Source organism: Ostrea edulis, chromosome 4 (assembly GCF_947568905.1).
Source record: "Ostrea edulis chromosome 4, xbOstEdul1.1, whole genome shotgun sequence".
In the NCBI taxonomy this organism is placed as follows: Eukaryota; Metazoa; Mollusca; class Bivalvia; order Ostreida; family Ostreidae; genus Ostrea; species Ostrea edulis.
Genome location: NC_079167.1, coordinates 76,909,486 through 76,924,307, shown reverse-complemented (window position 1 = coordinate 76,924,307; position 14,822 = coordinate 76,909,486). Strand labels below are relative to the sequence as shown.

The 14,822-nt window shown below is 35.8% G+C and overlaps 2 protein-coding genes across 2 annotated transcripts; one reads left to right on the top strand and one right to left on the bottom strand.

The window, feature by feature from the left end:
* Nucleotides 1-1,707: 1,707 nt before the first annotated feature.
* LOC125669168 (uncharacterized) lies at nt 1,708-10,988 on the bottom strand. The gene is made up of 11 exons (XM_056163897.1): nt 10,916-10,988; nt 8,662-8,762; nt 7,053-7,199; nt 6,235-6,387; nt 5,826-5,920; nt 5,239-5,362; nt 4,536-4,637; nt 4,142-4,210; nt 3,888-4,028; nt 3,484-3,559; nt 1,708-2,683 (listed from the first exon to the last, which is right to left on the bottom strand). The coding sequence occupies exons 1-11, from the start codon at nt 10,956-10,958 to the stop codon at nt 2,574-2,576; spliced, it is 1,161 nt and encodes a 386-aa protein (XP_056019872.1). The 5' UTR covers nt 10,959-10,988; the 3' UTR covers nt 1,708-2,573.
* A 280-nt stretch (nt 10,989-11,268) lies between these two features.
* On the top strand, nt 11,269-12,129 carry LOC125669336 (PRELI domain-containing protein 1, mitochondrial-like). The gene has a single exon (XM_048903810.2). The coding sequence runs from the start codon at nt 11,315-11,317 to the stop codon at nt 11,942-11,944; it is 630 nt and encodes a 209-aa protein (XP_048759767.2). The 5' UTR covers nt 11,269-11,314; the 3' UTR covers nt 11,945-12,129.
* The last annotated feature ends 2,693 nt before the right edge of the window (nt 12,130-14,822 follow it).

Genomic DNA, 14,822 nt, shown 5'->3' with positions numbered 1-14,822 from the left:
GGCATTATACTGTTGCTGGGGTTTTTCTGTAACTATACAAACTAGAGGCACTTACTATTATTGTACTAAAGGATCACGGTATGTAACTAAAATGTCAAGGTCACTTGTCAAGGTACAATGCCAAAAGTGAACAATGACATGATAGTATTTCATCCTGCTGAACATGTCCTGTTCTATGTGTGATTGAAATCTTTAATGGTAGTTATCATTATGTAACTGATGAGCGCAGCTAGGTAAATGTACGTATGTACAGAAGAGAATCCAGAATTGCATTACGCTCAACCGGTAAATTAAAAAAAAAATAAACATGGCACACAACTATATGTATAAACTATGAGTATCACTTTCACCAAACCCTGTTGAAGCTGGTATACGTGGCCAACAGAGCTGTCAACGTTTAGATATTGACCCATAGTCATGAAAGGCTCATGATCAAGTAGGGTGCGGGGATCAACATCTTCTAGAATATACGTTATACATTTATTGACATTCTGTAGGTTAATACTATATAATTATTGACATGTAGGTTAATACTATATAATTATTGACATTTTGTAGGTTAATATTATACAATTATTGACATTTTGTAGGTTAATATCATATAATTATTGATAGTTTTTGGGTTGATATAATATGTCGATTCGATATATCCCTCCGAGTTCGAAATAAAAGACCACAAAGTCGTCCACTTCTGCTCCACGCTTAGATATTTTATTGAAAGTAAACATTAACGGCAATCTGACATCTCAACTGTTTGAACAACGGAAAGATTTCATCTTCTCCTTCGTCAACTTCCCATATTTATGTAGCAATATTCCATTATCACCTGCATATGGTGTTTATATATCTCAACTGATTCAATACGCAAAAGCTTGTTCTGCGTATGGTTTTTAAATTGAGGCAAGCTACTGACAAACAAGTTGATGGTACAGAAGTTTCAACAGTCTCGATTGAAGTCAGCATTTCGCAAATTATATGGTCGTTATTATGATCTAGTTCGTTAATACAACCTATCATTGGGTCAAATGCTGCCTGACGTGTTTCATGCCGATTGTTAGGCCGTACTTGGCACACTGACTTTGACTACGGATAACTATGTTTACCTGATCAAGATATAGGGCTCACGGCGGGTGTGACCGGTCAACAGGGGATGCTTACTCCTCCTAGGCACCTGATCCCACCTCTGGTGTGTCCAGGGGTCCGTGTTTACCCAACTATCTATTTTGTATTGCTTATAGGGGTTACGAGATTGATCACCGTTCGTTATCTTCACCTTTCATAATGCTTTAGTTGCCCGAGAATCATATTTCATCGACTCAATAATTGTTTTATTATATATGATTGAATAATTTAAAGCATCAAAGCCAGCTATAGAGCTTACCAAACAATACCTGATCCGCCATCTTTGTTTACAGCTAAAGTAAAAGACCTACTTATAATTCAAAATGATTAGATCTCTTCCTTAAGGTACATGGTGGAGAATCTTACTTATTCTATGCCAGGCTTCCACTCAAGTCCATCCAAGTGATTATAAAGTGACTGATGTAGTGGACAAACTTTGTTGAGTTATCAGCTATTGTTTATAAAACTAGGACCATCATTTTATGGACCGGGTCTAACTCTGAATACCAGTTAATCTAATGGCTGAACAAGAACTTTCATACCAGTATAAGTAATCAATAAATAATCCCCAACTTCAGATGGCATTTTATCTCATTTATTGAAAATAATAAAAGTAACATTCAAATGTGAAAATAGTCACCAACCATAATAACCAAAGGTTTGTTTTTTGTTTGGTTGGTTGTTTTGGGGTGGGTTTTTTTTGCAAAAACATATCCTCCTTTCCTTATTCTGTATATCTATTAGCAAGCCCCAATAAAATATGTCTGTCACATTTCATGCCAAACTGATATGAAATGTAGCAGAAATTGCATTCACAAACACCTTCATATATCACTACCAGAAATCCTAAAAACTGATTTTCTAACCCGAACCCTGTCTTATACACCTGTACTCATTTCAAAACATCTCTTTTAAGTGTCATTCCAATCTAATTTAACTGTAGCAGAACCTGCATTCACAAACATCCCCCATTTATGAAAATGACTAAGTTATGCATAGCTGCAATAATGTAGCCCTCTCTGAAACATCAGAATAAAAAAAATCTGAAAGTGCTACTTTATTGCAGCCAAGTTGAAGATCAAATATGGAAAATCTCTCAAACATTTATTTTTAAATCAGTGTTGCAAGACTATAGTTAGCACTATAAGGACAGACTGCCCATTTAAAAGTTTATGAGCACCAACAGACAGATGGACAGGACAAAATCAATGTCTCTCCCAAGAGGGGCAAGGGAAGGGATAATTAAATATATATCTTTACAATGACTACTGAGAAATTGTATACACAGCTTCTCATTCCCCTCTGTAAAGATAAACCTATTTCTGCAAATAAATTCGTGGACCAATCGTTTGGTTTATATCTCCGTACAGCTTTCAGCTGTTTGGTGCAATCTAATATACCTGTATATTAAGCATGTTGAGCATCTTTGATATTAAAGCAAAATACTTTATTTATAGTTCCATTTTAGTTTCACTTTCTTTATTTTTTTCACTGTCACTTTCAGAGTCACTGTCAATTTCCAAGTTTTCAGCACCATCCTCCTCATCATCATCATCATCTCCTATCAACACGAAAAAATGACATTAGTCGCGTAAAAGACATCAGTCTTATCCAGTAAAGTGACATTAGTCGCGTAAAAGACATCAGTCTTATCCAGTAAAATGACATTAGTCATGTAAAAGTCATCAGATCTATCCAGTAAAATGACATTAGTCATGTAAAAGTCATCAGATCTATTCAGTAAAGTGACATTAGTCATGTAAAAGACATCAGATATATCCAGTAAAATGACATTAGTCATGTAAAAGTCATCAGATCTATCCAGTAAAATGACATTAGTCATGTAAAAGACATCAGACCTATCCAGTAAAATGACATTAGTCGTGTAAAAGACATCAGATATATCCAGTAAAATGACATTAGTCATGTAAAAGACATCATACCTATCCAGTAAAGTGACATTAGTCATGTAAAAGACATCAGATATATCCAGTAAAATGACATTAGTCATGTAAAAGTCATCAGATCTATCCAGTAAAATGACATTAGTCATGTAAAAGACATCAGACCTATCCAGTAAAGTGACATTAGTCATGTAAAAGTCAGATCTATCCAGTAAAATGACATTAGTCGTGTAAAAGACATCAGACCTATCCAGTAAAGTGATATTAGTCGTGTAAAAGTCATCAGATCTATCCAGTAAAATAATTTTATGGATAAACTATCATTTAATCTATATATAAGAAATTCATAACAAAATATCTAGAAGATGTCACCCTGTGGAATATGAGGTATCGGACAACTGATTCATTCATCAAAATTTCACTTCTGTAACAATAAATAGCTGAGTCTTTTGATTACCTGGACCAAGTGCCTCCAGTAATTCTTCTGTGTGTTTTAGTATCCCCTCGTCTTCATATTTTGTCTTAATGTATACCTTTATACAACAAAAATGTTAATCATTTGTCTGATCAATATATTATATAAAACAATAACTGCATCATCAGAAAAGATCATTTTAAACAGTAATTTGATGCACAATCAGGTGATTCAATGATAGACATGCTCAGCAGAGCAGTTGCATTTCCCCACCCTATATTCCAGTTATGGTACATAATTCGTAAAATTGCATCTTATCTTCCTTCAGATTTTCTACTTTCATGCGTTTCTTTCACAGAACTCTTCTCCACATTTTAGTGATGAAAGAGGACAAATGGTATTGGTCAGCTTTCATAAAATAGCACTTATTAAGTACTTGTAATTACCTCTTTGCATTTCTGAAGATAAAATCTGGCATTTGCTTTATACTCTTCGTCCTGTAGATAGTTAGCCCATCCAATCATGTACCAAAGCTGAGGATCATCTTCATTTTCATCAAGTAAACCTCCTAACACTGTCACTGCAGTCTGCAAAGAAAATCAGGACGTAGGACAGGAAGGGGGGAGAGCTGGCAACACATGGTCTGGTTATAAGTTTATAGAACTACTACAGTAATTAATTCTATATTAAATAAATTCACCTCGTACTCTTCCACTTCAGTTAAGATCTTGGCTGCTGATACTCTAGCATCATAAGAAAGGGACACTACCTGTCAATGTAAAAATTCTAATGAACTCCTGCATGGGGTCGGACCGCCCATTTTACACCGGATTTTATGACTTACGACCAGAAATACTTTATATCCTGTGCTTTTTTAAAGTATAAATTTATTCATTTAATCATATTTCCATTAAATTTACACAGAAATGAAATCATTTTTGACCAATCAAAACTATTGGTCTTATTGTAGGACCTTTCAAAATATGGGTCCCTTGCCAATAAAACATCCAGTTCCATATTAAGTACAAGTCTCCTACGCCACATATAATTTTAAATCTACGATTGTTACGCTGTAGTAAGAGATATCAACAAACCTCCACAGGGTCACTCTCGTCTTCTGCTACATTTCCTTGATCCACTGCTTCATATTTCGGTAACCATAGTGACACACTCTTTTTAATCATGCTTAAAGCATCCTGTGAATTAGAAAAATTATAAGTTGTTTCATCATTCATGCAAGGGTCTCCATCAAAATACTAACCTGAACTGTACTATCTAAAACTAATACCATTCCAGGGAGAAATTAAACCTGAATTTACGCAAGAATGTTAGTGGACATGCATTAAATTTAAAGATTATAGCCTAAAGATATACGTTGGACCCCTATTGTGGCCCCATAATAGCCTAGGAAGAGGGGAGGGGCATCATGATTTGAACCTATAGGTACATTAAGTTTCTCTGATTATTTATGTCAATATTAAAGCATCTGACAACTTGTGGTATTGTTTTTCATGTAAAGGACTCACATTGTGATTCATAATGGGTCCATCAACAGTCAACCAATGGTTTAAACAAACACTATTCTGTATAAGGATATCTGAATATCAATCTGTTAAATTGAAATTAATTTCTCTCAGATATTTTTGAAAGAGTTTTTCTTTATTTCCCTATTGTGGACCCACAAATAAGCTGGAAAGGTACAAGTTGAACAATCACTACCCAATACCTTTGATTCTACTTTGTTTTCAGTGAAACAACTCACAAAAGATACAGCACACAAGATGCCATTTTAAGTACCTGTTTGTTTTCTTTGACTAGACAGAAGCTGGCCTTCAGTTGATATGCCTCTGGATTCTCACCATCAGTTTCAATAGCCTTGTTTATAGCCTCCTCACATCGAGATTCTGCATCAGGCTCGTCACTACAAAGATTGTTACAACAATTTTCTAAGTTTCCCATAGTAAAGGGGAGGTGGGGGTGAATTTTCTTATTTCCTAAGTAACAAGATTGAAGAAATACAAATTTTAATTAACCACATTGCTGTGTTTCCTGTGTACTCAAGTTCATGTAACTTAACTAAACCTAATGGTAAAAAAAACTTCACAGTGTCATAAATGTTTAAATCAGGTCAAATCATACTCTCTAAATATTTGACATGATGATACACATCATTCTACATTTTCAATTCTTTCAAAGTAACTTGGAAAAATTGATGATACGGGTAAAACTAGGATTCAGGCTGAAATAAAATTCACTTACCCTCATCTCAATACCCCAAGACATACATGTACATAAGATAAAATGTGAAACTGAAAATTCATACATGGGTAGTAATCCTGAAAACAACTTAAATCGAGTAAACTAATTTTGATTTTCTATCTCACCAACAGTCTGTCATGTAGATTTCAGCCATGGAGCAATACGCACTTGAGATGTCCCTCTCACTGACCTTCTCCCCTCCACCACAAGCTGAAGCTAACTGTAAAGACATAAAAACAGAGGAATTCATATCATGTTGGAGCTTGTCCAAAACTTGGAAATAGATGGTGAATAAAGGAGGCAATAAATGCAAGGGTCAAAATCGGAACACTGCTGGGGGTCCATTTACCCAAGAATTTCTTCATCTTGATGTAATGCAACTTCTAACATTACCCCCTCCCCCCAGCATTGTGAGAGAAAATAGTGTACACTTCAGTATTTTATTTTATTTGGGTACACCATCTATGTTTATACAGTGCACACACTTCAGTATTTTGTTCTAATTACATACAAACTCTGTGAACTGAGCATTACCTCTTGAGCACTCTGTGCCTCTCTTTCTTTGACCATTAATTCTATTCCCTTCTGGAAGCACTGAATGGCCTCTGTCCCTTCAAACAGCTGTCCCAGATACATGCATTTACTGTGTCCAGTGTCTGGTTGGATCTCCACTGCTCGACCAACACACTAAAGTGATCAAAGTAATGTGAACAGATTAATGATCATATAAGCATTCTTATAGATAAAAGGGTCATAGCCACGATTTGATCTGAAATCTTTCCAATTTTAATTTTCAATTTTATTGTTCACAAGGGTATTTCCAACCATCAACTAAACTCTGCATGTCAGTCGTCAATTTATACATGTGTTACAGATATCACAATTCTTTATCATATAAAAAATGGCTTCATGTCTATATTTGTTTACAAATGGCTGTAAGCATTTCATACTTACGTAGACTAGTACCAAGTATAAAGAATAGCTTCATTGTGGTCATAAAAAATGTGCAAATAATTATGTGACTGGAAACTTCAAAACGAATTTTAACCGAAGACTTGGGTTATATAACTTACAATGTATGTAAAGAAAAACACGTCATGTGACTTTTTAGCTGCAGGACTGTAGCTCTCTGGTAAAAAATCTGTCTGTGGTTGGAGCCTCGTTTACATAACAAAGTATTGTGAGCTCTGTAACCAGCATGTTACTGTCACAAGTCACCTTTGAACATTACAAATACACTGTACCTTAGATAATAGATTTAAACTGAAAAATAAAACTCAATTTTTTTTAATCAAATCGTGACCATGTCCCGTTTAAAGCCAACACACAATGCTGTACTATGTATTAGTCACCTGCTTTGCAGCCTCAGTGTTTCCCAGTTCCAGGAGCAAACTTCCTGCCGTTTCTAGAGCTCTCATGTTGTCTGGTTCAATCTCCAAAGCTCGCTGGCAGAATTTCTGAGCCAGTTCATATTGGAAACTATCAATGTATTCATCCACCTTAAAGTTAAAAAGTCAATACGAAACTAAAGTAAGCAAGTATTCTTTAGTACTCTTTATTTAAATTCGGACTATTATACAATACACAAGAAACCTGTGCATATGAAAATCATATAAAAATTCAACATATTGAAATGAATATTTTTATAAGTGTGTGCATGTAATGAAATAACATAGCTGTAACAGAGGCACTGTTTGAAATGAAATGCTTGACAAATGTTCTCTTAGTGACTCTTTTTTTAATTATTAGAAATTCAGACTATAAATAATGTTCATGTACACATGATCTGTATGTAAAACATAGACCGGAATATCTACTGTGGAATTAATTCGTGGGGACCAATGTTCGTGGGGACGTCATTTCGTGGGTAAGCCTTACGATGTCACTAGAAGATATAACTCTACTTGGCTTAAAAATGTTGGAGGACACGTAAATTCATTGGTAAGAGTGACCCACGAAATCCACGAACAATGATGATTCCACAGTATGTGCTATCAAAACTGTTTTCAAAATTGCAATCCAAGTGAAGAAAACATAGTGACCCTTTGAACTCAGAATCAACTGCTGGTCATGACAAACCTTCCTATACAATTGTACATGTATAGGAGTAGATGTACCTCGTAATTGTACAGGTACTTAATTATCAATCAAACAGAGATTGCTGTATACATGCTTGAAAGCCTGTGACCTTGGAATTTTGACCTCAAAATCTATCTTTTATTCTGATGACAAGAAGGTGAAGAGTTTTTAAGTTACCAGTTGGACAAGAATTACTGTAAGCTAACAGTCCCTAAGACGTTTAATGTTTTGACCTGAAAATCAGCAGATGTTATCTACCATTAACATTACTTGTTCTTTAGGTAATAGTCAGACAACAAATTGTCTACTAATCCACAACTGACCAATTAACAAGATACAAGCAATATGCATCAACTCTTCGGGAAGGGGGTATAGTTACATAGTGCCTAGTACTTGGGGGAAAAGGAACATCTTATTCCAAATTGACATTTAAAAATTCTCACTAATCCATTGTGGTCATATATTAAACATTGAATGGTTGATTGTATCTTGCTTAACATCTCACTCGAGAATTTTTCACTCATATGGAGATGTCACCAATGCCGGTGAAGGGCTTCAAATTTAGGCCTATGCTCGGCGCTTACGGCCATTGAGCAGTGAGGGTTCTTTAGCGTGTCACACCTACTGTGACATGGGTCATCCGTTTATAAGGTCATCTCCAAGGACTCGTGACATTCACACCTGATGCCGAGCGTTTGGCGATGGAACTGTCACTACCTGTTTTTTAACGACTTAGGTGTGTCGCGACCGCGATTCGAACCCCGGGCCTTCCGCATGCGGGGCGAACGCTCTAACCTCTCGGCCACGGTGGCGGTGCCATATAACATTGAGTTCGTAACTATAGTTTCCCAGTCTTATTATTAACTATCTATAAATATCTACCTTGTCTAATAATTGGTCCACACTGTACTGTGAATCTTTCTTGGCTGCTGAGGATGTTGCCAGTTCTTTTCTTGCTTCCTGCAGTTTCTTTTTTCTTTCAACTAAAAACAAAAACATATCTTAAAGAATATATCCATTTATGTACCTCTCAGTTAACTATTGTGTTGTATCTATCTTGTGTGAATAGAATAATCTATTATCAACTGCAGCTACACATCGCATATACCGTATCAGTGGAATTTTTAGCGAGACACAATATATGGATTTTCCCATAAGAATGGGTGTAAAGAATTAGTGAGAGCTAATTTTAAAAACTTTATAATACCAGTAAAGATAACTATTACCTCCGATATGGAATAAATTGTTAGCGATATTCAGTTTTAGCAACCTCATCACTCTCGCTAAAAATGCCAAAATTTACTCCTCGCTAATAATTCTGCTTATACAGTTTTTGCAGTTCAGCAAATGAGATGAATCCGCTTCATGTTGTTGTTAAATTGTTAGATGCAATAATGTAGAACTCTCCAATATAATCTTCTGATATTTCTGAACACTATCCGCTCTTTCATAATGATGGAATTCTCATTAATCCTTTAAACACTTGTAAGGGTCCATAGAGGACACAAATACATCCTCCACTTGGCATAAGGTGTATGTGAACCAAGTTTGATGGTCCTAGCCCCAACAGTTTGGTCTGTATACTGCCTACAAGGTTTTGACCTTGAAAAATATTTATAATAGGCATCTTCCTCTCATCATGGTGATCAAATGTACCAAGTTGTAATATCCTGGATCTGGTTTGTATCCTGCCTACAATGTTTTACCACTAAGTAATACTACAACCTTCACCTCTGACCTTGAAAAATAATAAACATCTTCCTCTCATCATGGTGATCAAATGTACTAAGATGCAATATCCTGGAGCTTACGGTTTGGTTTGTATCCTACCTACAGAGTTTTCCTTCTAAGTAATACTAGTTATACTATGACCTTAACCTTTGACTTCTGACCTTGAAAAATAATAGCCATCTTCCTCTCGTCATGGTGATCAAATGAACCAAGTTGTAATATTCTGGAGCTTACAGTTCGGTTTGAATCCTGCCCAGTGTTTTCCTATTAAGTAATACTACGACCTTGACCTTTGACTTCTGACCTTGAAAAGCAATAGACATCTTCCTCTTATCATGGTGATCAAATGTACCGAGTTGTAAAATCCTGGAGCTTACGGTTCGGTTTGTATCCTGTCCACAAGGTCCGAACAGATGGACGGACAGAGCCATACCATAATAAATCCCGTCTTCCACGGGCGTATAATTGAAATCTAGAACAAAGTGTGCACTATTCATCTACAACTGTTTCATTTTGATTCAGAATCTTTTCGTTAAGTGTTTCTTCTACAATCAATAGCATTCAACAGTTTGGGAACACTTCCCATATAGCAAGATCTTCACGCTAAAATACGTATATCCCTCTTTAGCGAGAAAGTAAAATTAACATAAACAGGTGTTTTGGTGCTTGATTGAAAATAATGGCAAATTATGTGCAATGCTGAATAAGTGTGACACTAGATAGAATGTTCTATCGTTAAAATGATAATGTCCTAAGGACCCGGTCCCCGGACACAGTTAGATTATTCTAACTAGTGTGACACATACTCAACGACACGCATTGTGTCTTTAAAATTGAAAACACAGTCAAGAAATTTCACATTGATAACATTGCTGTGTATGAGGGAAAGAGGTTGAAATCCAATGCACATCATGGGTGTTTTTGTTTTGATTTATAATATCTTTGCAGAAGACTCGAGTATTAGACATTTTAGCACTTTTTCTTCTTTTCATGTGAAATACGAAGAAATGTACTCCTCGGGTGTTTTTCTCGGTTGTACGGGATGTATTTACTCTCGCTAAAGAGGCATAATCGCGTTTTTGTGGGAATATTTCAATATAGGAAAAGTGTTCTCAACCTGTTCAACTCCCATCTGTTTCACTCATTCATTCACTTCCACTGTGACTTCAGTGTGTGAAGTCTTGGGCCTGACAAAATCGATACTCTTAAACAAACTAATCATGTGATCCACTCGATTCTTTGTTGACACTGCATCCAATTTGGTAAAACCTTTCGATGTACTTATTCTACCAATTTTTGCTCTTCATCTACTTTATCAGTTTATGCCAGAGAAAATTCTGCAGTAGGCGAGAATCAAGTGGCCCTTATAGGTCATAATTCAGTAGTGAGGAACATATATCCTTACCAAGTGAGGCACCTGGTTTCTTTTTGAAGTTCTTTTTACCCATCTCTTGAAAAAATAATAAACACACGTGTGTCAGTAATCATTCTACTTTCAATGTTGATTAAATGCTTCACAATCGGCGTCGATGGCAAGCTTGTTCTGGTACGTTCAGTTTGCATATTTTCAGATGCAGATATTTCAGATTAAACGACTAATAAGAGCATGGTTATCAAACAATTTAACCCCAAATCAAATAAATACTAATTAATTTCCCCAAATTTATTGATATAAAATTATTTTAAGCAACTAAAAAGCATTTCCTGGAACGAAAACGTTACCAAATCCGAATTGGTTACATCAAACACGCCCTTTTTCGGGAGGTCGTTCGGAATCGTGACGGATAACGCACACGAGGAGAACATGAAATATCACATAGACAGTTCCGTTTTCAATTTTAACTGGAAACAAGTAGCCATCTCTTTTTGGCAGAGATACCCAAACCCCTTCGCTAAACATGTGCTATCAGAGGATGTTATCTCAAGAAGAGTGGTCGGGCAAGAACTTCATACCAAACGTCTGCTGTCTAAAACGAACAACATGACACATTTTGTGAAAAAGTTTTCAAGAGGCGAAACTTTTACATTTGTGGTGGAGGAATCTATCGTAGATCCCATTCGTAGACTTATCACGACATACACAAGAAACGTTGCGATGCAAAATATAGTATCTGTGGAAGAGAAAGTAGTGTACAAGCAGGATCCCCAAAACAAGAACATGGTGGTATGTGAAAGAAAAGCATGGATTTACTCCCCGTTACGATTTGGAGCAAGTGGCCCAGTGTGTTCTTTCGTACATCAAAGGTTTAAAAATAATGCAGTAAAAGCTTCAAATGGATTTAGATTTGTATTAGAGAACATGTTCTCCCCAAACGAGCAGTCTCAGTCTGCCAACATTCCTGGACAGATTTACATGTCAAAAGAGATGATGACAGAAGGGGCCAAAAAGGCAACTGAGTATGCAAAGAAACACCCCAAAGTCTTAATCAGATGAGATTTCATCAACTCTCACGAGATTCGATTGGTGCAAACATAACAGTCATTGCAGCACTCGATGTTGCAATACCACAAAAATGCATTTTTGAATTTTCATTAACATGTGTTAATTAAGTTCTGCTTTGTGAGTGATTATTACTGTGCTATTACCATTTCATTTATCATTAAATGATAACAAATTAGTAGAGTTTGTTTGTTAATTACGTCTTTTAAAAGAACATTTTACTTAGTTGAACAACGGTTGGGAACACAGAACACTTCTCCTGTAGCGAAAACGCGATTATCCCTCTTTAGCGAGAGTAAATATAACACGTACAACAGAGAAAAGTACCTGTGGAGTACATCTCTTCGTGTTTCATGTGAAAAGAAGAAAATGTGCTAAAATGTCTAATACTTCTGCAAAAACATTAATTAAAACAAAAACCCTCACGATGTGTATTAGATTTCAGCCTCCTTCCCTCTTGTGCAGCAAAATGCAATGATCCCTCTTTGGGGAGAGTAAACCACGAAAACACCACAGCTCAGTACATCTTTTGAATAGTATTTAAGAAGAAGAGAAAGTGCTAAGATGTCTGATACTATTGCAAATTATATGTACCAATACAATAGTAATCACGATTTCCATTGGATGTCAGCAACATTGATATGAAATTTCTTGAGTGTTATCAATTTCATTGAAAATGTGTCACACTTTTTCAGCATTAATGGAATTTGCCATTATATTCAATGAAAAGAACAAAGCACTTGTTATCATAGGCTAGTGCATTAAAATCACTGAAATGTTAAGTCTATATGGAGTTGATGTTGCTAAAAGACAGAACGGAACGAAATTTAAGAATTAGAATGATTAATGTAGATAATGCCAAAAATTGGGATAAATCATTCATTTTGATTAAAATCAACCATTAGGAAATTGTTTACAAGTGATAAAACAACTTTATCTTAAAATTTTGCATCATAAATTGATTAATAAGCGAATTAAGTTAAACGTTTGTATAAGAATTTACAAAGTGTTTTGAAATTTTGGCATTGACAGAGGAGTTAGCGGGCAGTGACACCTATAGTTAGTGAATGAAAATAACACAAGTGGTTTATACACTGTATTATACCGGTAGAAGGTCAATCTCTAAAGCTTACATAAAGCGTGAAACGATTACATATTATTAAATCGAAAGAGGGATGAGATAGACCGAGAATTCACACATTTTAGAGAAATTATTATTGCTACCAAAAACAAATTATCAAATGGGGGCTGGTTGTGATATCCATACTTCAGGTGCCAGTGATTAGTATGAGGTATCAACATGAAATGGTAGATTCTAATTATGTCTTCCTGTTCTCTCGATCTGCTTCCGTTGTTTATAATAAACCTTTTGATTTTACAAAATTCTGACCACATAATATTGCATAAATTATTTTTCGTTCCATTCCGTTTTCCATTCCGCGTTTTAGCAACACCCATATGGAGTAAGTTTATTATGATCCTGACGTGTATAGAATATAATAGATTCATGTTATACTTTATACATCGACACAAGTTGTCTTTCAATAGTTCTCAGCCTCTGGTGAGTGCCTCAGTAGTGACGATTGACATTGAAAATAACTAGGTTTATCACAAGCAGTGTAAAGTGTGGTACTAAATACATTTGTCAAAGAAAAACATTTCCGCTCAACTGTTTTTTAAAGATTGGTTTAAAATACGGTATTAAAAGGTCTGTCGTTTGCTGTGTTTCTGCTAACCTGACCAACCCTAAATTATAACCCCTATCCAAAAAAATTTAACATAACTGTTCAAAAGATAATATGATTCATTACAAGAATATGTAATCTAATTAATTGATCATCATTCTTTGGAGAAAAAGGTAGTTTGCTTGGCACTTGTATTCCCTGATGAAATGGGAGTGAGTGAATACCACAACCAGAGTGAATACCACAACCATTTATAAGTTGAATCAGGTTCCACATTGTGTTTATAAACATGTTAAAAGCTATAATTGCCGTGTAACTTTTATAAGTCTGCATGTAGAATTCTTATGGGAAGACCTTTCATTTTATACCATGATCTTGTGACCTTGACCTCCAGGACCGTAAGGTCATGTTAAACTAGTCATATATGGGGCTTATATTGGTAGTGAAGCATATATATCCCCAATGTTTTGTGAATTCATGTTCTGTTATGTTGTGACACTTCGGGTTTTAGTTGGAACAACAATGTGGGGTCAGAATTTTTTTTATGAAAATGATATTGAAAAAGGTATCTTAAAATCACACATAAGAAGGCCGGGGTTCAAATCCCAACCGCGACAGACCTTAGTCGTTAAAACAGGTATTGACAGTTCCATCGCCAAATGCTCGGCATCAGGTGTGAATGTCACTGGTCCTCGGAGATGACCTTAAAAACGGACGACCCGTGTCACAGACTTAAGTGTGACACGCTATAGAACCCTCACTGTTCAATGGCTGTAAGCGCCGAGCATAGGCCTAAATTTGAAGCCCTTCACCGGTCTTGGTGACGTCTCCATATGAGTGGAGAATACTTGAGCGAGACTTTAAGCAAGATGCAATCAATGAACAACAGCAGGGCCAAAGTGAGCGATGTGGCCCATGGGCCTTCATCCTCGCTTGCTAAGGGTGACGCTTCACGGACTTGATAATAAATAGCAGTTAATTGACGCAGTATACCCTTTCCATGAGTTTTTAAATCATTGGCTTTTTAAAAGAAAGGTAACCTAGTAAATCAATTTGAATACGTAAAAAAAACTAATGAAATTCTAAGTCCACTCTGATTCCACACACAAGTACTCTGAAGTTGAAATAAAAAATATGCTAGAGTTCCTCATTGACAATACTTCATGGTCTTTGGTGATCAGGTCTCT